General features: G+C 42.1%; 1 protein-coding gene across 1 annotated transcript in view; it reads right to left on the reverse strand.

Annotated features, from left to right (window-relative positions):
- Nucleotides 1-26992, reverse strand: part of LOC106658762 (protein rhomboid-like) — a 54865-nt gene that overhangs the window by 22307 nt on the left and 5566 nt on the right. Inside the window, exon 2 of the mRNA XM_014380870.2 lies at nucleotides 20367-20484. Coding sequence (XP_014236356.1) covers nucleotides 20367-20484 — 118 coding nt within the window. The remainder of the gene's footprint in view (nucleotides 1-20366; nucleotides 20485-26992) is intronic.

The raw sequence follows: 26992 nt of genomic DNA on the forward strand, positions 1-26992 counted from the left end.
GCTTTTTTATCGACGAGAAATAAAGGCATAGAGTGCAGAAGCTCTCGACGATTGCAGTTGCCAAACTTTTTTTTGGTTGAGCAATGATTTTGTTCGCGACGTCAAATTCAATTTGGGTGTGCGAGAACAACAAGGGACGACAGTGATGCCATTACATTGTCGCGTCAAGTTGTGCCTTTCTGTCCACGTACGTATGATTTGGCTTTAAACAAAATAAAAAAAAACGAAAATAAAATCAATCGCGATACCCATTTAGACGGCGAACGCAGCACATACGTGTGACAAACAGTCCTCTCAACTCTATCAAAAGATAGAAAATATTTTGCTCCGGCTAACAAACAAGCGTAGCGAATGCAAAAGAGAGAAAGAGAGAAAAAAAGAGTGTACAAATACAAACACGAGCTGCAAGTGTGCGCGGAATAGATGAGAAAAAAATTTGGAACGATAACGGACCGCAGAGAGTGTACTCTGCTTGTTTTGTGTCGTGCACATGCATTCTGTCTCTCTTAATCTGATACTAAAATGCCTTTAAAAAAAGACAATTTCATCGTAATTTTGAAAATGTTTAATCACTAAGTTGTGCGTGCGTGCAACGTGAGCGCAATGGTCCAATCATAATCTAAAGTGTGAATGACGAAGCTTGCATTCGTCAAAGTTTTGCATTTTCTCGCGCGGTCGCTCGCGCCTCTTCTAAGGTAAATTTGACATTTACTTAGTCAGTAATTGTTCAAGAAAATAAAACTCACGTGCATTGACTTTTTTGTTTCATTCTCAAACAAATATTAAACGCGTACGAAAAAATGCATGCACTCTTGCTGATGAAAAAATATCGGTTTTGATATTCTTACAGGGAGGCGGTGGCACGCGCTTCTGAGAAACAATATTTTTCGACTAAGAGATTGGTTTTCCTTTTTTGAGGCTAGCTTAGCATTTTTCAAGAAAGTGCGTGGAATGAAATGTAGCGAGCATTTTTGATATGCTCGGAGCAGACCTTCTCTGAGAGTCGAGCCTCGTAACGCGCGTGCGGCTACATTTTTGCGCGCAGCGCCTACATAGAATCCGAGTTGAATCTGTTTCACGTTATTATTTCCTTCCCCTAAATGTGCACGTGGGCAATATCTTGGTAATCGCAAAAGCCTTCCACTATACATGCAGGCACACACATCAAAGCTCAGACAGCGAGTCCCTCGCACGGCTGTTTTTTTATGAGTCCGCGGACCTCGAGCCATTTATTACTGCAGCTATATACGCGAGTATAAATACAAGCGCACAAACGCGCGTCGCTCGTAAAGAATAACTCGAGAGAGAGAGAGAGAGAGAGAGAGAGAGAGCAAATTTTCCGGATCGTAGGGTGTGTACGTGTGTGTATAGTGTCACGATCACGAACAAGACAGCGCAGTGAAAGAGAAAGAAAAAACATCCAACACCGAGACACTCGAAAAATTTAATGATTTTTTATATTTCACCAATTTAGTAGCAAATATCCATTTCGTGTTTTACTAACTGAAACATTCAACTTAAACTGTCATAAAAACATAAAAAACCTGTTCAACAAAGTATAAATACAAAAATTGATACATTACATAACACCTAAGCAGAAGAGTTTTTAGATTACGGCTAATTAGCTGTTAAGTATGAGTTTCTATACGAAAGGTGACAAAGTGTCCGTCTCGCACGCAAAGCGATTTTGAAAATCTTCACGAAGAGTCAAAATCTGTTTTCGAGTCGATTTATTCACGATCCAATACCTACGCAAAACAAACGCGAGGAGTGTATACTATAATAGAGTGTATAAGAAAAAAGTCTCCTTCGTTCTGGGATTTATCATCGTGTGTATTATAGGGTAGGGGAAGAGATACGAGTTATAATGGCACAGGTGAAATTCAAGTGGCAAACGGCGCGAATGGGACATACGTATGTGCTTGTACGTTTATTCGTGATATCTCGCGACGAAAATCGCGTTACGTATACGAGAGGGTTTAACGACCGCCATGAGTGCACATGCGAGATATATACGCGCACTCGTACGTGTGTGTGTGTATGTGCATGCGATGATGGCAAATATAGCAGGGAAATGAGAGAGCGACACGCGACACGTACGATACGCTGCGCAAAACACGGCAATTATTTTCATTCGCGTATACTCGAGCGACTTCTTTCTTTTCGGGGACATTGATTACGTGGCCGAACCTAATTGAAGCAGCAAGTCTTTATTGAATTTAATGACGCTGCTAGTATCGTTATCGTAATCACGCGACAACGAGCGCATAATTTCTCGGCGAGGGTACGCTTTTTTTGTCTGAATTGAATTATAAAAGCATTTTTCTCGTTCGTGCTAAGAGGAAATAAAATGATGGCAGCTGAGAAAGAAAATTCGCGCTCCAAATGGCCGAGAGAAGGCGAGCCAAAGCAACGAAAGTAGCAGATAAAGCCCGGCGAAATCGGTCGGAAGGGCGAGCAAATTGTAGACGTCTACGTAGACTGCCTCCTTTTACTATTACTGCTCTATGTGCTGTATACGTACGTGCAAATGCAGCGAGTCCTTGGCCCAGATGCCATTATCGATACGTACGTATATATACTTTATACTGCATCCGAAGGAATATAAGGTACGCGTGCCAGAGACCAGCGGCGTAAGCTAGCTAGGCAGGAAGTGCACGTGCGCCCAGCGTCGTCTATGTGTGCGGGGGCTCCAGTCCCCCGAAGCGACATAAGCGATCGACTTTATCCACTTCTGTGCCGTCTTTTAGACGAAAATCCGGGAATTAGTATGTATGTGTATAGATAGAAAATTGGCTTCGTTCGATCGGAGCGACTCGCAACCTACGGCCGTTGCGCTGAAAAAACTTATTTGCTTCTTATAGATAATAATTTCATGGAAAGACATTCAGCGCCAGCTCGCAATCGCTTGCTCGAGTAACAATGCTCGCGCGGACTTGGTAAATTCGTGCATTTTTGCTCCTTCGATCGATCGCTTGATTTTCATCGAGTCTGCCTCCGTATTACGTATCATTAAAATTAAAAATCTTGCATAATTTCAACGTTTTGTGTACATACGATCGAAAGTAAAATTCAACGCGTACGTGTCTTATCTCTCAAGTCGATGCAGTACACTGAATTAGCCCTATAGCTTATCGGCCGAAATAGGCGCACACTTGAACCGAAGGGTGACCGTGATCGTAATCTATGCACTTTACACACGAGCGCGAAATATTTTCAAAGCACGACCTCCATCTCTATTTTGCAGTCATGCAAATTTCTACGATACTTGGCTTGCGAATCGCCAATCTTCGAGTATGATTCATAAGTGCACCATTCATATTTTATAGAAATCCAAACTCATATGCAATTTTTGATTTAATTATACTTAATTTAGAATTTTATTTGAATATTTAAATCAAAAATGCTAATATATTCCAAGCTGAATTAAGAAATTGAGATTTAAAATTTTGAAATTAGACTAAAATATAGTTTGGTTCGAAAAGGATATTTCTGCTTTACAGGTGATACAGGTGAATACATCAGACTCCAAGAATAAACAATACCCAATACACTCTGCGTAAAATCCAGTTTTACTTCAATTAAAGTTTGAAGAATTATTTCTTACATCTTTTGCTTCGTATCATTCTTTAAATTATTCATATTTTCAAAGTACTTTGTATTAGTCGATATGATTCAGACTAGAAGAACGAAGCACTGTACAACTATTAATAAATCTTCATTTTCTTCTTGGGACTTGAGGCACGAAGCTCCTTTCAGTTAATAAATGTACTTATACATATTCTGGTTGTTTTGTTGCTTTTATAAAAAGCACATCGCCAGAGACTTCGGCAGTGTAGCAGAAATTTTTTGCAGCATCTGTCGAGCGAGCGCTTCTCGGTCGAATATGCGTTAGCAAAAAGCGGCAGACTTGGTCGAGCGTTTAGCAAGAGTTGAATGTTTATCGTCGTCGTTGGACCAGCTGGAATACCCTCCGGAGATGATGCTTGTTGTTGCTTGCAAATGCGAAAGAGTGACAAAGTTGCGGCGCGGCATTGAATGCGCTGCCTCCATACGATGGGAAAAATACAAGCTCGCGTCTTATAACCACACGGGAGATTCCTTTTTTTTCGTTTGCTTTGCTGCGCGCTGTACAAGTAGCAGCAGCAGCAGCAGCAGCGCAGCATGATTGTACCTTCTTGTACACACATATATAAGGCAGCTTTTCCTTCGCTAACTTTCTCAACGCCGCCGCGTAAAGCTAAGCTATATATAGCTTCTTTAGCACGGCGATGTACCTCTGCACGCGAGATAAAGGACTTTTGTAATTTTCGTGCTGCGGGGCGAATGAATTTATAATGACACGACGAAGCCAGCGGGAGCTCTACTTATATCTCTTTTTGCTATTTTACTCGCACCTCTTTCTCTCTCTCTCTCTCTCTCTATTTCTACCGACGAGGAAATATTCCTCTTGTTTTCTTTAAACTATAAGTAATACCGTACATTGTATGCGGTCTGAAAGCTGTGGCATGAAAGTATTAGCGGTGAGATAATATCGGGAAATAATATTTTTGCAGAATTTTTGGATAAACATTTTTTGCTCGGGTTTTAAAATTGTGTATTAAAATTTTTTCAAAGGCCCTCGAGTCTGCGTCACCCCAAAAACCGCCCGCGAGTCTAGACTAGAGGTAGAGAGAGAGAAAATAAAATAAGACACGTAAAAAGAAGTAAAAGTCTGACGGCGTTTATGCATGAACTATGTAAGACTTGGCTCGCATAACCTACTAAAATATAGGTATAAACGCATCGCAAGATGTACTATGAGGCAAGAGAGAGAAAGCGTCGGATAAAATATTCGAGCTCTGTAGCGGCGCGCGGTCGCTCGGTCTACGGCGCACCGGGGGACGGGGGCTGCCTTTGCATGATTCGCCTCCAGGATAGCTGCTACTGCTGCTGCTGCATGCACACGCCCCGGACATCTTTTATCCATATATAGAGAGAGAAAGCAAGAAGTTTTAAGCTCGATGATCTGCTTCGAACGGAACCTGTCGAATAAATCGACGACGATAAAGAAAAAGAGAGGAGGGCCAAGGCCACGTATTATATACATTACCCCGCAGGGGCCTAGTCGCAGTTTGTAGCTTTATTTATGGCTCGGGACGTAAAGGAAAAGTGTATCAAACGCATAAAAAAGGCCCGTGTGCATGCTATGCAGCACGACTCTGACGATAAGATGTATTTGAAAATGCTCGCGAGAGGTACCGCATGCGGCTGGCAAGGAAAAAATTACCATGATTCCGTCGGAATAATCGATCGAGGCCTTTTCGTTTCGTCTTTTGCCTCCGTTTTTTCATTTTGTATCTATGTCCGGAGACGAGCGAAAGAAAGACGTTATATTATGTACGTGTGTAAAGGGGTTAATTAATTCCGTAATAGCGAATTTGCTAACCAAAATACCTAAGGACTTTGCATTGCAGTGAAGAAACTCCATTAGTTTAATTAAAACGGAACCCCGAGAGTTGGGAGGAAAATAAAAAAATAGCCTTTAAAAGCAAATCCTCCTCTTGAAATCGAACGACCACTCGGATTGGCTACGTCGCTGGAGAGGGGGTCTAGAACACAATGTTTTTCTTCGCTATATCTCTGTGTACTTTGCTGCTGAATCAACCGAATGAAAGGAGATAAAAAAAATCCATCGGTAAGGATGCGAAGTGTAGCGGGTTGAAAGAGAAAAGAGAGAGAGAGAGAGAGAGAGAGAAAAGAAAAAAAAGGGGCACCAAACGAAAGTCACGCGCGCCTGCAGGTCGCTTTTCTTTTTCGAAAGACGGGGGGAAGTATACCGATAATCGTAGTTGCTCTTCTTCTCCTTCGTCTCGTGGACAAGGTTTCTTTTGTTGCTCTAGCTAACCCTAAGAGACCACACATGAGGGTTTTTTGGCTGGGCATCGATAATTCAACTTTATACACACAAGTATCGACAGTCGAAATTTCGCGACGTTGTGCACGCCCATATCTCAGATTTTCGCCAAAAGCTACCTTTCTATCTTTTCCGTACTGTTCTATCTATATATACGCAGTGTATATATACAAAAGCGCGCAGACAATCTATTTCCGAGCATCGCTTTAATCTCTTTTCTCTTTATACGACTTCACTCGCTGGTGGATGCATTCGCACAAATTTATCGTCCCGTCCCCCTCTTCATGGGAAGATTTAAACGTCGCGCGACGACTCATGTGAATGTGTATGTGCCCACGGGAGCTGAAAAGAATGAGAGCTCACCCGTAGAAATAAAAAACAAAACAAGCTTGATGCACGCACTCGTAGGCGAAGGTGCAATCTAAACTCGAGATCAAATTTATATTTATGCGCCAAGCTATAGCTTTTAAACAAAGGGGAATAATGCCGCAGCTTGCATGCTTTGAGCTTTACGTATACATATATACGAGAGAAAGAAACGACAAATGATGTTGGTATTGTCGCCTAATCTCAACCTAGCGCCACATTGGCTCGGGCGCTTGTCAATCTCTGGGATTTGTCTTTTTTTTTTAGCGACTTTGGAATTCATTCGAGCTTTTTCTACGAGTACTGCCTTGTTTAATTTTACTGCGCGACTCATGATTTGTTTCAGCTTAAATTTTGACGAATATGAAATTTAAAAGTCGGGACTTTGGACGATAAAACAAAGCCACAGTGGAACAGATATACTGCTCCACAAAGCATAGAGTGATATCTAGATAAGAGAGAAAGAGAAGGAGAAGAGGGGGGGGGGCGAGATAGAAGCATATAGCAAGGCAAGTTGGCCGAAGCTAATTCGAGAATCGCTGGTGCATGATCCCAAGGGTAGTAGAAGCAGCCAGAAGAGAGCTGTAGGGCAATTTATGGACTTTAGCATCCTGGGCTAGTAGTCGCAGAAAGACCTTGTGCGACGTCCACTCTTTTGCTAGAGAGGGAGAGAGAACCTCCCCTTTGATTCCGTTCAAACCCATGTGTGCCACTACTGCTTCGGGGAAAATGTTCACTGACTCTCTCATAGTGCGGCTAAGTTATATCAACACAGGGAGCACATATATTACACGTGCAGGAACGCGCGCGCGCGCGCGCCACCCCACTGCCGAGCTACTGCATAGGTCAGGAAAAATGTACGATTGCGCGCCTCTCTAACGCTAAACGATGACCCTATAGCCGCAGAGCCACATCTTGGCTTTCCTTTAAATGCTCCATCTTAACGTGCCAAGAAGAGAAATATTTGAGAAAAAACGAAGAGGAAGAAAGGAAAAAGAGAACGAAATGAAAGTTAACGCGACGTACGAATCATCGCCGAGTGCTGAAAGAAAAAATACCATACAGTGTATGTGTGTCAGCACGCCGAGTTTCGAATGCGCGTCGCGCGCGATCGATGATACGTGCGGTGGCGGTGGCGAGACTCTTTTCAGACACAAAAAAGTTTGTTCATTTCAACGGTGAAAAGGTCGTCGTGTGCCGCAGTCAGCAGCAGCAGTAGCAGCAGCATCAGCCGGCGGGTGTTGGTGTATATGCTCTAGAAGCTGCTGAAGTATCGTTTGATACTAGCCCGCAGTCTGAGCGTTAGCTGCTCTGTATGTCGTCTCTCGGCAAAAATCGGGAAACGTTATTAAAATCTAATAAATGCCCGTTCTCTTTTGCTTTCGAGCTTTCGAGCTCCCTCTCCCACTTGGCGTATGCCTCGCATCCGAGTAATAATGAAGGAATTCACTTTGACTTGAATTGAGAGAGAGAGGGAGAGAAAAGTACTCTTTGATCCAGAGGAGTGAGTGCGCGCGCACAAAAAGCGCTGCACATGTATTAGTATGCACATGATGGAGAGAAAGAGTACCTTTATGTGTATATAGATGAAATTGGCTCTCTTTCGCGTCTCTCAGAGGGGGGGAAGCGAGAGAAACTGCTATCGGGTACGTGCGAGCCTCTTGACTATCTCGAGCGTCATACAGAGAAAAGCTCGTTAAATCATTATTATATAGAGAAGAAGAGAACTCGGTCACGATGCATAGCTACCGAGTCACTCCCTGTACATCTATATTATTTTAACGAGTTTTCAAAAATCTTAATCTCGTTGCGAGAAGAAGGACACTTGTTACACCGATGCACGATACTGTTCAATATTCCAATGAAAGTAAAAATATAGACGAAAAACACCCGACAGCTCCGAAGCGCTCGCATTTACGTATACAGTGCGGCGGCAATTGTGTAACTGTTTGTAAGGTGACAATTAATCAAAACTCGTATACTCGATATTGCAGTATTGCAGGTGCTGCTGTTGCTGCTGCGTCGCGCACTGCAACTCGACTAGCCTTGATTAAATCGTCATCCGTCCGAAACTGCGGCTGCATGCGCTCCATTTCCCACGAGACGTTGCGCTTTGGGCTATTATTGCAAGCGTGCAAAGACAAGCATTCACTGCACGCATTATCTCGATTGCGTCGCACCACTGAAATTCCTAAAGATATATGTATTCTCTATTCGTGTGTGCGCCTCTCCGACTAAGACTCCCACTGCAGAGACAAGAACGTCAATTCAGGACTTGATCGTTCATCGATTCACTACATAAATTATAGATTACTAATTTTACTCAATTCAGCATATTATGTCGTAATCTTTTCAATAGGAATTAAGTCAACTTCCTTGATCATTTTATATTACCATAAAAAATGAGTGAAAAAATATTTCGTGCGCGGAAGAAAAATTTCCGCAACCGCATCAAGTACACTCGTTTGAGTTTAATTCTAAAACTGCCTAGAATTGTAAATCCAGTCTGGTAGGGGGGTTTGTCTTTGTGTTGAGCATGCGCGGCAATAATATCAATAGTACATCATTCGGTATAGGCATAGCGTATAAAACGCTGACTTAACAATTCGAGGCAGTTGCAAAATTAAAGCCGAAAACTAGAGTAGACTAGAGACACGTGTAACGAATAATGTATTTTTCCCAAAAGGGTGAAGGGTGAGAAGCTGTTCAACACACGAACCAAAACAGGCCATCCTTTTCTTGATTTCTTCATCAAGCATCGGCTTGTATTTCAACTTGAGAACCAACTTCCTGTATCTAATTCCACGATTATCCTCCCGAGATCATTTTAATTCTCTGCGAGTACTTATATCGACTCTGAGTGTAATCTGTTTTTTTTGCGCTCGATCGATCGTTTGAAAGATCGAACAGCTTGGAACGTTGCAAAAAACAAAAGCAAAAAAAAAGCATTCTCTCTCGACGCGGAAAAATTTCATACAGTCTTCTGCTAGACGAGATTTCGAGGAAATTGCGTGCAATAAGTTATACACGGGACGGCGACAGCAACATTGCACAGGTGACTCAAACGCCAACGAGAAAAGAAGGAGGTAAAGGCAAGTGTTTGATAAGGCACGTTAAACACGACAAGCTCTTGCTCTTTCTCTCTCTTTTCCTCTCTCACTTTCTCTGTGCATATATTCGCGAGTTTTTGTACATATATATAGAGAGAGAGAGAGAGTAACTTGGCGCCATAAGTTTCTTGCCGGGGCTAAACGAATGTTTGTCGAGTCCGCGCGTTACTCCACTAAAGCCTTGTGCCGTGTACGCTTCACGGCGCATTTTTCGATCGTCGATATTTGTCTTTCGAAGCGCTATATGATCGATAATAGTCACGAGGCAAAACATAGTAAGCAGAGTTAATTTTTATGTTCAACTTTTATTTGGACGCAGTTCGATGAAAAACTTTGGTCATGAAATAAAAGTCATTGATCGATTATCGGTTTATACTCGGTATACGATTCACTAACTGCCTATATACGTTGGTCCGCGATAGAGCTTATAAATGTTTAAAGGAAAAACTTGGAATATACGTACAGATATAGGTAAATATAGGAAAACATCATCTTGCGTGGAGTTCTTTTCAAGAATGAAGCGAGCTACAGCAAAAAAAAAAGACTCACAAGAGAGTAAAGAGGTACTCGATTTCGTCTGAAACTTCAAGTGGTCAGGATACGAGTTTCGAGTTTTCTTCCATTTGAAATAGTCGAGTGCTGAGAGTAGGTAGTCTGTATGGCCTTACATACATACATCCGATTACGAATTATTTCTCTTCGGGTCTGTACAGTCGAGGCATACTTTAGTTGGCGAGGAAAAATTAAATTCTATCGCGGCGACATTCATCAACGATTGTCAATATAATAGCGGTAATCAGTTGGGTGGCTGCGCAACTGCGAGCTGCAACGGGAAACAGCAGCAGCAACAGCAGCAGCCGCGGAAATCGGGCGTGCTTGCACGTTTGTATTAATCTGGCGGTGCTTTTAAGCAGTCACTATTGGCTTTATACGTATATAGATAGAGGTCCGCTTCAACTGCTGGAGTAGCTGTGGGATAGCCTACGGAATCTTCCGTAGACGTTATCAACGATCAAAGCAGTCGATGGCCTCAATTGCTTTTCCGTATTTAATGAGAGCTCTCATATATGTAGGCAGCAGTTCGAATTGAAATATCTCGGAAAGTCGAGGGGTTGGAGGGAGAACTGTTGGCACTGTTGCTTAGTGACCACTGCAAGGTGAGAGGATCACGCAGCGCATACGTATACACGCTCGGGCTGTTGTGTACAAGTTAGTAGCTTGCAACGTCACTGCCGAGCTCCTTTGTGTGACTTTATTTGGAAGGAAAGCGTCCGCTGTAACTGCTACGGCTGCTGCTGCTGTTGCTACTGCTGCTTTTGGGGAGTGTGTAAACTTGTACAAAGTTCAGTAATTAGCAACGAGCATTACTATTCGCGCGCGCGTGTATTCGAGTCGCTTATTACTCTAGGAGTGAATTAATTTTTATCTCCGTTTCGTAGAATCGATCAGTGCGATGGTGTATAATGGCGTCTCGCTCGTGCGAAATTGAATTATTGATGCAGCGATAAAACGCTTAGCAGCTTGCAACAACACTCAGGCAAACGCAAGCTCGCAAATTATTCATAAGCCGCACATTGTTCTCAAGTCGTATCTCTCGCTTTATTGCGTATGCATATACGAGTGAGTTTAATTCACTTTTGACTCGCCGCCGCATAAATGTGCATGAAGTATATCGAAAAAGGCAGGCTTTAATGTTGCCGGTATTTTCTACGAAGACGCTAATGCAGTCAGCATATTATAGAGCTACATATAAGAATACGACTGGTAAATAAGGTAAACGTTGCTGCTGCTGCTGCTGCAGGGAGAGGTCAATGAGGTTTCGTAATAACGATTGCTTGGCTAGGGCGAGCCGCAAAAGTCGGGAGGTCACTTGGATGCGAGCCAAGAGCCAAAAGCCGATGTGGCGCTCTGCGCCTTGAACCTTAGCCTCGTACGTACTTTTTCTTCGCGATCGAACCTCTTGCCGCAATTCATTATATACATACAACAACACTCACACACACGTATACAGGTATCGGGCAGAAAATGGAACGAAAGTACAGTCGAGCGGCCTCGATCGAATGTGCGAGCTCGAGATGATAGGAGGACAGGACTAGACGCAGCGAGGAGGGCCGATTTATTCGAGCGATGCGCACACGCGTTCATTATCCTTGTTCAGAGGCTCTCGACGGGCCAGCTCGAGCGATTTATACACGTCATTAGTAATTGCGTGCGTGGCCATAGGCGCGGTAAACGCCTCGTTACGCTTATTATTCAATAGACTCGCATTTCCGCGTGTATACTTTCATCCAAACGAGCATAACCCAACATAATATAATACTCGTGCTCGCGCGACTGAGCGTCTAGCGGCTGTAGCGACTCCGCGTGGAGGTGCGCAGAGGTCGTTGACACACTCCCTCGAATGTAAAAGGGTAATGCGAGCGCAGTTGTCGCGTACGCGTACGCATGCACGAGCATAGACGAGGACGACGAGAGACGACGAACGGAGGTGATGAAAAAAAATCGATGTATCTCGAGACGCGTCTACTCGGCGCAGTCGAAAAAGGCAAAGAGAGAATCGTTCGTTGTATTCCCCGCTGTTTACAGTTAGAAGCATGCTCAATTATACAGGAGCTTCGAGACCATCTTTGCTGCGAAGCTATATATGCATGTATCGCGCATACGCCCTCCGTTCTCGCACCCTACACCTATAGAGCCACTGAGCGTATACGGCTCGTACGCCTGCACAAATGTATGTATGTATACGTATATATTGCCACCTGATAAGTAATGCCAAAGCATAACACGTATAGGTATACGCATATAGACGTGCAGCTCGTGTTTGCTCGCACAGAGGGGGAGCCTCTAAAGCCGTTGGAGAATATGCCTGCTGTAAGTTGTATGTGTATACTAGACTCGGCGTTCGAGCGATGAGTAATGCAGAGTTTACAACGTATATGCACACGCACACATTCATAGAGCATGCGTTAATTACCTGTAATTAAATTTAATCATCGTCACGCGGAGCGCGCAAAAGCAGTAGTACCGCAGAAACGTTGCCTTATGCCGTTAACGTTGCTGTTTTCGGGCAATCGATCTCGGCTGCAGCTCCCCCCCGTCCTCGCGCAAGGGCGCGCACCTATATATACTCGAGTGACTTTCTTGCTTGCCTCGCTATATAGATGCACGTGCGCCGAGGGAAAGCGAGATACTTGATTCCTCGCAGCTCGAGTAATGCGACCTATGATTATAATGCCTGCCTATATGTATACGAGCCCATGCACCTTTATTAATAATCGATGTAACGCTTTAATCATTTATATCCTGGCCATCGATTCGCATGCGCCAAAATGATATTTGATATTCGATTATTTTTGCTCGGAAAATGGAAAATTTCTTGGGAAAAATTTCAAAAGAAAAATCCAACTCGTGCACTAGAATAAGCCGGTAAATTATAAAGCCTCGAGTATCGCCGCTGCAATTTCAGCGTCCACTGAATAATGAGCCGGAGAAATTACCTTCTTACGCGGAAGCCGTTGAAAATGAAAAGGGAGAGTAAGAAGCGACGCTGAAAGTTTCAATTGTCGAGGGGATCGAACTCGCCGCGCAAGGATACAAGATCGAGGCAAAAGCTAATATCTTTCGCCTAGCGATGTGAAAAAATATACATTCATAAATCGTTAAAAAGTGCACCACTGCTTGTATGTGCGTACGGTAATAATAATGACAGGACTATTGCCTGCAGTCGAGTTTTGTTATGTAATTTTTTTCTCATTTTCCCGCATTCATATAAGTACGTATACGCCTCGACATTTACAATAACGGCGCGGCAGTTGCGGCAGGTTTTATTAGGAAATAATTTTCTCACGTGCGCCGAGCGTGGCGGGTAGTAAAACGAAACGGTCATGCGAGCTGCAGGAGGGTTGATATTTATACGAAGCCAGCGCCGCGTGCGTAGCTCTACGTACATGAACCTTGCGCAGCACATCGTAACACCCACTCACTTTCTGAACTGGCTTTAAAAAAAAAAAAAAAAAAAAAACACAAACCAGCTGCGCGGGCGTGAGTAAATTTAAGTTTAAACAAATTCGCTGCGATATAAATCGGGCTGCGATTGAATTTTCGGGCCGATCGCGAGCTCGGATTTTTCGCTCGCGCATTGATCAGAATTAAAAGCACTCGCGAGTTGTTTGAAATAATAAATGACGGGCGAGAGAGAGAGAGAGTGAAACATCGCTTCATCGAATGAAACATTTACGCGACAGCGTAACGTGTGTTTGTACACTCGCACGCACGAACGGACGTGTATGCAGCTGCAACAGCGGCGCAACACGCGATAATTCGTCAATGTGCAGCGGCCGATATACATCGTTTAGCTGCAATTCAATAATGTACACGCTGCAGCTCGCAGAATTACGCGACGCCGCCGTCGTCGCCCTCATTATGATCGAGAAGACATGAATTATTCGATTCTGTAAACGACTTGTCCAATCTGTATCTCCGTACGGACAGGCTTGTGTCCATTATACGCGAATTCCCGACTATATATTTTCCGACTCTTTGGAGGATTCGTTAAAATCGAGCAAATAAATATTTGAAAAAGAACGGACGTTGTAAAGGCACTGCGTAATGCTTTCAATTTAATTAAACCATTGTATCCTTATTATTTCGTAATTTCGTAAATAATATTATATATTATATGTAGGATAGGATAAATAATTAAATCGCGCGCGAGATTTATCATCGAAATATCTGGGTCATGTATAGAATTGAAAGCTCGTTGGCGATTCGACTCACGCGCATAAATTCAGTTTTTTATATTATTTCATTAATAATGGCCAAGTGTATTTGGAATTACGTGGCGGGCGCGCGCGAATTCCCCTGACTTTTTGCCGCAACGCAGAAATCATCTTTTGCATTATAATTATTGTGTAAAAGCTCGATGGGCGCGCGCGCTCGCGTAACTCGAATAATTGAACGAAAATTCCTCGTACGCGCGCGCATACGTTAATGCACACGGCGTTACGGACGGACGAACAAAAGTACGTACGTTACGAAAAGACGGCAATCGGCGCGCGATATGTATGACGCATGCATAAAGGACTACAGCCAGCCGCTACCCCTCTTCCAGAGCCCAGCGTCGCAGCCTGTGCATTACGCGTCATAAAGGCGTGTGTCGAATATTACTAGGCAACGGATAGTGGCATAGTGACGCACAACACACACCGTACACACGACCCGACGACGGCAATGACGACTGCGGAGACGCGCCACGCGTTTTGAATACCGAATATACCCTGCGCGCGTATTTAAAGTCGTCGGCTCGGATCACGAGTTCTTGGCTATGCGGACTTCCTCGATCTTGTATGTGCGAGCTCGAATCGTTCGTTTTCTTTTTTTCAAGAATAATATCAGTCCATAGGGCGGAAAAAGGTTTATTAGCAAAGACAAAAGCGAATGCAAGTGACGTATCGTCATTTAGGTTTGGTGCGTCAAACGCGGACAGTCATCGGGGAAAGAGATGGATCGTGCAGGATTGCTATACGCCAAAAGCGTCAATCAACGGAATCAGCTACACCCAGCAATATACATGGCGCAGTGCCTGCACTGCTGTTGCCGCGCAGCGAATGCGTATTATATTGGATACATCGCGTGCAAAAGCAGTCAAGCAACGTCTGTTTCTCTCTCTCTCTCGGCGTCTGCCAGTGCCCCACGTCTGCATGTGTGGGTGCGCGTGCAAGTATGTACACATAATGTGCCTGCCAAAGGCTCGTAAACAAGCTGACGCGTCGCTAGAGAACTACTGCCAGGCACATGTAGCATGGCATAGCATTACAGCCGGCTCCCCCACGGACTTGGATATTGACCCCTCCTCCTCCTCCTTCTCTCCGCTATAGCCTCCTCGAACGACCGAAGGATGTTTTCGCTTCGTTGCTTTTTCCTTTTACGCCGAAACGCCTCGCTCGTAACGTTGCCCCTCGGCCGAAATCCGCTCTAATGCCGCGCACACATTATATATATAGGACTCGGCGCGCGTCTAACGAAACTGCGAGTCGTACTACTTAAAGCACACAGCCGGTTAATCAGATGTAAAAAGTTGGCCAGGCATCGCGAGCGAGCTCGAGTAGTTGTTTAACTAGCGGCGAACGTGCGAGCTTACAGCGAGTAATCCGTCGACGACTAGTGCCAGGCTCCTTGGCAACATAAGGTGTGTTCTCGCCCGAGCTGCCTGGCTGGCGTCTCGCAATATCATAGCGCGTACGCACATAAGCAAACTCGAGCCTCGGAGTCTCGAGCTCCTGCGAGCAGCTGCTTTTTCCTCCACCACTAGGCGTCGCATCTCGCGCTTAATAACGTTTCTCGTGCGTAACGAGGTTAGTTTAGTCAGCGGAGGGTAGCAAGTAGTACTAAAGCAGGTCAACCAGACACAAGCAGTAGCAGCGACGCCGCCAGTCTGGCCAACTTGTAAAGATCCTGTACTCCGTGCAAGCTTTTACATATATAAGTATAATATAATATAATGCACTCGGCGGGGGACAAGCCGCGACTCGTTAACTGCGCTATTATATACATACGTAACGAGGCGGTATCAGTGAACTATTGTGCGGAATGCGCCAGCGAACAATTGAAACTCGTAGGGACATTTTATCAAAATTTCTACGCTCTGATTGCAAAATGATTATAATCGCGTGGAGGCAAATCCCAAGAGATAATAACGAGAGAGGGAAACAAGAAAGAAAAACAACTACCGCTCTTCGCTCTTGAGGCCGGCCAACGAAATGAAACGAAAAAAAAACCTGCAAAAGGCAATACACAATAGGGACAGATAGGAGGAAGCTAGCTGTAGCCGTAGCTCCGACTCTAGCTGTATAAGAGAAACAATAGTCGTTACAGTGTACCGTTTAAATGTTCCGAAAAAGCTTAGAAAAAAGGGGCTAAAGATGGAGATAAGACAGAAGCTAAAGAAAATGGGAAAAAAGCAAAGCGCGTGGTTATACATGAAAACATACGTATACTGCGCAAGCTTGCAAGGCCACATTTGGTAATATCCGGAGGCCAAGCAGTGCTTATCTCTCTCTCTCTCTCTCTCTCTCTTTTGGCTAACCCGAAACTGCAGCGTCCTTTCGGAACGAGAGACTTTTACACATACATGTATAGACTCTACCAATGCGAGAGTTTATCGGTCTAGGTGAATCTGACCAACGGAAAAGAAAAGAGAAACTAGACTTATCTCCAGAGGTGGAAAATCGCCGTAAAACACGGCTCTGCACACTGGAAATGGGGATATGGCCAACGGTAATTTTTAGAGCTTTTATTACCTTCGCGCTTCATATCACGATGAGCATCGATTAAGAAGATACACCTTGTACTGCAGCCAGGCACACACATGCATACACCAACGCTCACATACGCGCCAGTGTCTACGAGCGGGTAAGTCTTGATAAAAAAAGAGAAGTTTTCTCAGCACCTCCGGGCGATAATTCACGCGCCAGTATCGTCTTGGCAGTGAGTTATTCCGCCGACTCAAGCCAATGCTCTTCGAGTAAAAATACGAAAAGAAAAAAATCAGCGGAGGCTTTGAAGAAAGTAGATGGAGAGAGAGAGAGAGAAACTATCAAGAAGGGATGCGGAGGAAAGGATTATCGATTTGTACAAATAGGGGTGAGCGCAAAGTAAAAAGATATTCAGCCAAGAAGAAAATATGAGAAACAGCAACGACTAGCACAGTTACAATCCGATTTACTTCAATTTTTCCAAGATTAATTCTCCCTTTTCTGTTGATTCTAAACAGGTCATAGGTTTAGGGTATAAAATTGGTGTTTTTCTTCGTCAAATACTTAGCATTTGGCCCATTTTTTTGTCAAATCAGTCCTACGTGTACATTACTATTAGTGTTAAGAAAAACTACCCCAGTTTGCAATAGATTATCATTTTCTAAGAAACAATTCTACTTTGATAATAAGTTTACAAAAAGGTGTAGTTTATACCAAATATGCATTCACATTATGCAACGTATTTAATAAGTAGTGTATACAAAATGAGGAAAATTCGCAATTCTAAGGATTAAAAAAGTTTACACGCTTTATCTATGAATCAGCTGTACATGCAAGCTCGCATGCGGCTTGTCTAATTTCAGTGTAAAAAACTTGCTTTAATGCTCGCAAAGCATTATGCATGCGCGAAAATTGACGTTAATTAATTTTTCTATAAATTTCTGAGGGACATGAACCTCTCGTAATCACTAGGCGATGGAAAATATTCGTCGGGTTTGCAATGTACGCAGCAGCGAAAAAGCAGCCCGAATACATACGGAAGCTTAAAGTCCCGCACGAATCGCCAAATATACGTATGTAGCTAGTTTATCTCTGAAAGTAAAGCCTTGTTTCGCAAGAAAGTTTTAACTGGATTGTCGCGAAAGCGAGTCTATGTAATTTACCTTTTGTGTCCCAAGGCCTGCAACGAGGACTGTGTATTTATACCCCCTCGAAAATTATATTATATGTAGAAAATACAACGAAAAATCCTTGAAGGATATTGTAAGCAGAGAAAAAAGAGATATAAAAGCTATCTTCAAAAAGAGCACTGGTTTATGCAAGAAATATATGTAACTTTTGACTTGATTGTTTCGTACAAAAATCTAGGCTAAGTTTTGGCTTAATCTGTTCATTGAAACAGCGCAGTCTCTTTTCCGCAAAGTTGCTATAACAAAAGACTGTATTTTCCGTGCGAAATCTCTCGTTGTACCACTATACCGATGTATCGCTGTAACAGATAAAATACGACGTACACATAGGTCGCAGAAAAAAGCGAGTCTATCGCGGAAATGCATCATAATTTAGATTTTTTCGTGACGTATAAACCTTAAACATGCTTTTATGCGCTTGCAAGATCGTAAATTTTTTTATCGATGGTAAATAGTAGAATTAATCGTCACCTATATATTCGACGTGGGTGACATAAACTTTTCTGCCCTTCGGCGTATATACGCACCCACACACATACGTATTTCTCTTTTTTTGCGCAATGTGCAGCAGGGCGACGAAATCCTGCTACATTTTCTAGTCAGCGATAATATTTTCGCAGTCCTGCTGCTAGCGCTGGCGCTGCGATACCATCTCTCTCTTTCGCTTGCTCGTTTGTACGTGTTATTCCTCCTCTTTTTTTTACCTTCCACGTTGCTGTTGCTATATTCCCACGTGTATACGCGGGAGAGAGCGCGAATTCGCAAGCCGACGACAAACCTTTATGTAAATAGCGCTAAGCGTTTAAAAGTCCCTCGAAAATACGCGCTGCGCCACGCGAGTATTATCATTTAGTCGGCCTCGGTTATGTGCTTCGCGATATTGTCGAGTTTAAGCTTGGAGAATGAAATAAAAAAAGTAGCGAGACGTTTTACAAAGAGAGAGAGAGAGAAGCAAATTATTTTTATATTAAAAGGGATTCGCGGTATAAGCCGTGGAAAGAACGGGTTATTATTGTAATTTTTTATTTTCTATTTTCATGTAGTTGTAAGGCTCATTCCATAATAAGCTCATCTGTCAATTTGATTTAAATGAAAAAATGTAAAAAAAATGTAATTTAATTAGTTTTTGCATTATTTGAATATTAATGGGCATTATAATTAAGTTCATTAATCAGCTGTTAATCAAAAGTTTCACGATAGCAGTTACATCGGTACTCGGTAATTGACAACAATTGAGCTTAATAATTTTGATTGAAAGTCGCGTAAAGAGTTAACCTGTAATATGAATCTAATTTTTCTATATTTATAAAAAATTATATTCATCTTTCCTAAAAATTTCACGAATTTCAACATTTTTGCATGAAATTTTAAAGAATTGCAGAGCCTTCGAAAATGAGTAAAATGAAATTTTACACTCAATTTATTTAAAAAATTTTCTTCCTGACAAGTGAGACTAGACATTTTGTTAAAACGGAAATTTGAATTAAATAAAGAAAAAAATACATTCTTGGTCCCGAAAGTAAGATACTTCTACCATTCGTACTCAAGGAAAATAATTTTCTTTTTGTAGAATTAAATTAAAATGACGCACGAGTTAGATTGGAGCAAGAAAGAGGAAAAGAGAGAAGCTGTGCGTTAATCACTCGAGCTTTTTTGAAAAACTCGATGGTAAGTACTTAAAAGTTTGCTACGAAACAAGTACTCGCTAGAGAGAATGGGAGCCAAAGAGTAATATATTTCAGTGCATAGGGCAAAAGAAGAGTGGTCTATCAGTCCGCATCAGAGTTTATGGAAAAAAGTCTTTTGAAAAGACGATGGTATAATCTTGCAACCCAGTTGGCTCCGTGTAATTGAAAGCCTCATTGTACCATTGCGAGACATCTCTCTATGTATACGTTTGTACCTTCTCATCTTGTGCGCCAGTCTGCGGTAGCAAATGACAAGAGTTGAGTAGCAAACTGAAGATGCGGCGCGTGCATCTATACATGTATATACGTCTATGCAGGGCTTTACGCGCGAGCAGTGTCATTACATATATATCGGGCTAATACGCTTCGTAAATTACAGAGTAAACATCTTTCATTGTTTACCTTCGAGCTTTGTCCCGCGCTTGCATCGTCGTCCATTCGCGCGCGCGCCTGCGCCAACTTTGCACTCTTTGCAATTAAATTTCCGGCTAAATGCTGTTATACTAACGGACAGTTATACAGCTCGTAGAATAGCGCGTAAACAAACCAATGGGACAGGCGATGATCTTTCGGCTGACTTTAACGGTGACTATTACCCGTGAAATAATCTCGACACGCACGCGCAAATTAAATGCCACAGTTTTTGGCGAGTTATATTGCACGTGGAATTTAATTAATGAAAGAGGAAAAGGCTAGCTAATGACAAAGTTTTGGGGATATTCGGTAGGGCCTGAAAATTTTAATATCGTCGACTGGACTTGATATATTATGTGAATAAATGAATTTGGGTCAATCGCAGATATCAAGGATTAATTTAAAAAAAAAGAAAGATAAGAAAGTCTACTTGGCACAGTTGCACTTACCTCGACGAGAGTAATGAGAATGATGAAAAGAGGCGGTGGACAGCAGGTGTAATGGTCGGCGTAATACTTTCGATCTCGTTCCTCGGTCAAGAACTCATCGCCGATCATCCGCACCATCCTGCAACAACATACGGTTATTAAAAAATATTAAAATTATCTAAAAAAAGGATGTGAAAGGATTTTGAAAGATTTGCTGAAGGATTACAGTCAACCGTCTTGAAAAAGTCATTAAAAGAAATTTCATTTGCTGCATCTCTTTTCTGCGCATGTTCAGCGAAAAGGAGAATACAAAAGGAAAAAGGAGCGAGCTGTAGGTGACATTCTACTAGGCGCTTTCTAAGACTACGCGGCGCAGAAGTTATGCATGTATATACGAAAGAAAATTGCATTCTGGTCTACCACTTCATTTCCGTAATTTCGGAACAAAGTCAGCTAGCTGCTGGAGAGGGCAAAGGCGCAAAGTACAGAGAGAAGTACGCGACGCCTGTGTGCAGCTGCACGCGCTTTTTACAAGTATAAGAATGAAAATAAATGAAAATGAAAGCGCGAGATGAAGCTTATAAAGGAAAATTTTTTACAAACGCGCTTGGCTTGCTCCGACTTTTTGATTCAATTTTTTATTTACTTTGCCAATGTAATCAGAATTTCCTGGATTAATTTAGCTCAATTTAATACTTAATGTTCGTGCTCGAAATTCGCTGAGTGATCGCGCTATGATATTTTTTGTCTCAAAGTTTTAACCAAATTTTTATCGTTCAAATATGCCAGCTGTTTATTGTAAAATTCAATTTTTAAGTTCAAAAATTTTCTCTTAACGTAGCACCAATTTCTAAGTCAAGTTTATAAAGTGTTGAAACTTAAAGAACAACATTTGAAGTTGGTACTGTAAGACTCGATGATATATTTTTCCTTGTCAACCCTAACGGAGGGTATGTCGCTTGGTAACGCCAACTTTCCCTAAATTTCAGAAAAGATGGAACGAAAAGAAAATATCGTTCCAGGGCACGTAAATAAACAATGGAGTTTATATATCCATTTCTGCAGTAACGTATATGTTTTAGGGGATGTTTGTGTTTCATTAGTGTATTTGTTACCGATACTCGAAATTGATATAAATGCTTGGTATTAATGTGTTAATGCAATCCGAACAACAAATTTTCACGAAATCAAACATTTTATCCGCTGATCTGTGAATTAAGCGTTAATTAAACATGTAATCTTGTGAGTGTCTGTTTATTACGAGTTTCAATTTCAAAATCACTCAGTAAAAGGCACAATAATCGCAAATGCAGAAGATGCAGGGGGTATTGGAAAACAAGAAAACGCATAGTTATATGAAAACTTGGCAATGCCCATTGCTGCACATATATACACACATATACGTTCACACACCTCCCTCAAATAGTAGATGCAGTGTTGAATTTTACATGACGCTTCAATTTCCTGAGAAGATGTGCTCTCGAGTGCACAAGGAAAAATAGCGCGCGCAGTTTTCGCATCGGATTCCGTGCGATCGCGCGCGAAAAACGTGTTCCATAGCCGTTGTGTATTTGTATGTACGTAATGCTCTCGCACGACGTCGAAAATGAATAAAAAAGTGAAAGGGCAACGAAGAAAGAAAACAAAATGCCAGAATAGATTCAGCTTTCTGCGCTGTCTGGCGCGTGTCTCGACTTCATATTGTTTGCCTAGCCAAGCTGAGGACAAGTTCGGTACCATGTGCATTTGAAGTCGTGCGAAGCTTCTTCTGATAATTCTGGATAAAAATCTTTCAAACAACCATTAAAAGTGATATTTTCTCCCTTGAAAAAGCTCCTCTTTCGTATTCTTTTTCACGAATTTTAATCGCAGGAATTCAAGAAGTTATACTTGGTGAATTACAATCTGTATTGCCCCAAAAAATATTTGAAATTCAATATTCGCATAAAATTGAATAAATTTCGTTATAAAATGGTTACTTTCGTGTTGCTAATATTCAAATAATGCAGCATATACGTGACGACGAATTTTATGCGGACGTGAGAAATTCCGATTAGGAATATTTCCGCTTGAGCGCGTATTCTTTCTCACGTCGGACTCGTCTATATCTGTACGGTACGCCCGATTTTTACGCATGAGCTGCGAAATTACCGAAACGTCCGTAAGTTTGCCTTTTCCAGCCAGAGTTTGACCATTGACGAAATAAATATCTCCTCGTTTGCTCGAAATTCCCTGGCCAATCATTTTCCTCCGCCACCGGAATGAAAATATACTTTGCAACAGCGTATTTCGAGTTATGAAACACAACGTAAAGTTTTTTTTTTATTATTAACAGAGGGTAGAGAAAAAAAAATTGAACTTGAATAGACTTTACGTGTGCGCACGTGTATGTGTGCAAGTGTGTACGTGTGTGTTAGACACGTGCTCTGACTGAATCGTATACCTTCGTGCACTGCACTGCGTATAAGAAATATTTCGCCATAAGCTCGTAAACGAGTCTCTTTGTACTTTACTCCTGTGCAAGCTACAGCTTGCAAGCTCGTAAACCGTATTTTGACGTTCTTTTTTTCTTAATTTTTTTTCGTTACTCCCGGCTTTCATTTTAGATTGTGCGAGCATACGGGCTTGCTCTCTCTCTCTCTCTCTCTCTCTCTTTCTCTGACTCTCTCGGATACAGTAGACTACTGATTACATCGGCTGCAGCGCAGGGCAATCCAAGAGAGCAGTTGAAGCCGTCCATGTTTATGCGTACAAACAGCTCGAGAGTACGTGTTTGCTGTAGATTGAATAAGAGTACCTATATAGAGCGTATGTAGAAAATATCGTTGAATTTAGAATGTATAAAGAGTTTGTATGGATTTACTACAATCAACTTTTGGCTTTATTATTAAGCCGATATTTCGATACCGCTCACATTATTTGTTGAAACGTAAAGCCGATGATAATAATTACTTCCAATTCGAGGAGCATCTTTTACCTTTTGTTTGTAGGTTCTTCACAAATAACAACCATTTCCTCATCTTTACAATAAAATAGCTCGGCTAAAGTTTTTTTCGTTGAAATAAATGAAAAGAACTTTTGTATCTGCTCTGATTTAATTAATATAATAACTTTGTTCTACGTTACGAAGTAGCGGAAAAATGAAAAAAATTCAAAACTCCAATCCAGTTAAAAATTTCAGTCTATCCAACACAGCTAGGTAGATCTGTATATTTTCTATAAATTAACGTGCATATCGCAGGTTGGAGTTCAAAGCTGGATGCGTGTTGAAACATCCGAGGTAAGTATCCATATAGATATATGAATTTTATCACAAAACTACATTTTAAAACATTCGCACAGCTGTGGAAATTTTTTTTACATCAGCCTGACTTTCTATACTTAGGTAAATTTTTTTCACTATTTCTATCTTTTCTGTGATCACAAAAAAAATAGATACATTAGCCTTTAGATTATAAAGAATATGACTTCATTGATAATTTCATGTTTTCTTTTTCAATATTAGGGCGTAAAACGAAATGAACATTTCTAAATATAAAACAGGTTTTTTTTAACTTCAAAAATACGCACGACCGATTTCAGCTATTACAATCCACACTTATATTGTAGGTCGCGTACGCGATTGCAAAGGGGTTTAACTAAGGCTCATTCATTCGCCGAATCCCTTTTTCGGCGATCGCGTAATTTCGTTTAGTAGAAGCTGCACCGGTTGCAGCTGCAATCGCAATGAATCTCCGCCAGCTCGATACCGCGCAATTATTCGGTCACGAAAGAAAAACAGAAGAGAATCGAGCTCCGGTGAATTCGCTCGTTAAATCAAGATAAGGCCAAAGTAAAAGCTTCGCAGCAGCAAAGGTAATCTGTGCGACTGAAAGAGAGGGGAAAAAATCAGACGTTTGTCACGAGCGCAAGCCAGTGTAACAGCATTGTACACGTTGGTAAAAATACAGCTTTAGAAAAGTTGAAGAAAAAGTTCACAAATTATGATTGCGAACGATGTGAACCAATCAAAGAAAAATTTCATGCAGGGAAAACTGGAACCCAATTTATAACATATGCGTCTGCGGCTTTGAGAAAAAGTAGAAAATGCACAATAATTCTTGCAACAAGAAATCAACTCGTGAAGAAAACGGAAATGTTGGCCACGTGCTTTTCATTTTTTATTGTTTATGTAAATCCTCTCTGGATCGATAAGGGTGCGTGCGTCTTCTGTAAAACTTGAGAATTTTTTCTCTTCAAGAGTAATACATTGATGGGAAATAAAAAAAATTCAAAGCACATCGTCTTTGATGTGAAAACCCAAAAAACGAAGCAAAAATGTATCAGCGCTGTATTCTTTAACATGTACGTTGGCGTAAAAGGAATTTTTAAAATATTTTACTTCCAGGTCCTTGGCAATCATTAAACAATAATTGATTTGGGTAAACATTACCTTGCTTGCCTTTAATTTATGCATGCACACGCTGAGCAAACGCACGAGAGTTGGAGAGGCAAATTTTTATTAAATTTTTATCATTACACCGAGCTCCATCAAGCGTGCGTGCGTGTGTGAATGTGTGAGCTCGTATAATATAGTAATGAAATTCCACGTACGACGTCATAAAATGGCACACGCAGGCTCAAAGGCGCGTTTGTATATATTCGCAGACGGGTGGCAATCAACATTTTAATGCAAAGTAAGTTATAAATTTGCCGCACCGGAGAGGCGAAAGAAAGAAGCGGCCAAGACGTCTTCTCTTGTTCGAGATCAAACGACGCGATAAACCGGGATGGACCAATGATAGACTTCTGTATCAGGGACTTTTGGCAAACTACTTGAGGGGCGTGCAAAAAAGGGAAAAAATTAGCTGGCGAAATTGGACCAATGGAAGTAGCGACGAGGAGCTTCGAAAAAATAAGTATGTGACGGAGGGAAAAGAAAAGTCTGGATTACTCCGTTTTGTAGGTACATGTCTGCGAAGCAGCAGTGCAGCATACATGTGGAAAATAAGAAAGTCTGTCTCGCGCTTTCCGCGCATACATCCACAGTGCCGTCCGTGTTCATGTGCACTTGGCGTTCGGTCTTGAAAGGGAAAAGAAAGAAAGGAGTAGCTCTCGAGTGCCACGTTGTCTGAAATTCTCGCGTTTCCTTGAGAGAGAGAAAAAAAATGACGTGCATAACCCGGAAAGACTGCGCTTTGAAAAAAAAGTGGAATTGCAGCGGAGATGCTTACGACTCGATCAAAGAAATGACTAGTATTTTTTTTTGTCCCTGTATAAATAATCGAATTACTCGATGACATCGATTCGGTGCGTATTTTCTATCTTCCTGCACGTCCCAAGAAACGAGAAAAAGAGAGGAGGATATAATGAGATACCGTGCAATTTTCCACTCGGATACCCGATGGCATGGGCAGGCGGTAGCTTTCTCGAATTTATCCATCGCGTCCATCAAAATAACTGATGCAACGGCAGCAGTGACGCTTATCTCCGGAGCAAGCCTGGATCGTAATTCGAGCGAACGAACGCGCCCTTTACTTCGGGCTCGGCGAGAAATGGGACCCCCAGCCATTATCGCTTGAGAATATTTGAGAGTACGAGAGACCTGATGGTCCGTCGTTTGATAGAAAATGAGCGCAACGTCAAGTGCACCGCGGCGAGATTGGCTTATTTCAAAAAAGTACGCAAAAATTCCAAGTAAAAATGCTCGCTGCAAAAAAATAAAAAAAAATAAAAAAATAGCGCAGGAAAATAATCGCAGGCTGCTCTAATCGATGAAATATTTTGGATCGAGCTGCAGCATCGGTGCGCCGCACGGAACACGACAAACGAGCGGACGAGAAGAGGGAGCAATTAGTACGGATTATAGTGGAGCAACAGAGAGGGATGACGGCGGCAACAAGCGCGCTTGGTGGTTTACCATGCGACCGTACATCATATATAGCGAGGCTGTATAACGCGTGAAACAATCCCCTCGCAGTCCCCCGCCTCTCCTCCCGACGCCTACATGCCGCGCACTCAACGTTACACCGTCGGCCGATGCAGCGCAAGCGATGCTCTGATTTAGACGCTCTAAGCGCTTCCATACATATGCGACTGTTGTCAAGCGAACGCTTGCCCATTTCGCTCTGTCGATGCCTGCCGACCGATTTTTTTCTTTTATTCTTGCTGATGAAATTGTTCATCGTAAAAATTACAACGAGATTATAGCAATGATTGTTGCATCGTACATTTTTTTCAGTAATTCAGTGGATCCAGCTTAAGGCTTGCTAAAATTTATATTTTTCATGTAAGAAAAAGCGAATTAGGTCACACTAGCTTCATCCTCCGAGGGGAGCATAGAAATACAGTCATCTTTTCGACTCAATCGTGTACATTGAGCTCAAAAGCACTTGGAAGTATCGACTCGAGGGGTTAATTTGTGGGTTTATCGTTATGAGAGAGTCGATATTATCGAGAAGGGTACATTTGTTCCGTCTCGAGAAAAATAAAGTTGACGTGTTTGCTTTCTGATGTGGCAATATTGATTGGTAAGGTTATCGCGCTCGACTATAATCAACGACTACTTGTCCGCAAATAATCCGCACATAATGAACGATTAGAAATTCGCAGCAAACAATCGGAAGAGCAAAATTCCAATATTAATCCTGTGCTTTAATTAGTAGCAC

Source organism: Trichogramma pretiosum, unplaced genomic scaffold, assembly GCF_000599845.2.
Source record: "Trichogramma pretiosum strain Unisexual culture from Peru unplaced genomic scaffold, Tpre_2.0 scaffold10, whole genome shotgun sequence".
NCBI lineage: Eukaryota > Metazoa > Arthropoda > Insecta > Hymenoptera > Trichogrammatidae > Trichogramma > Trichogramma pretiosum.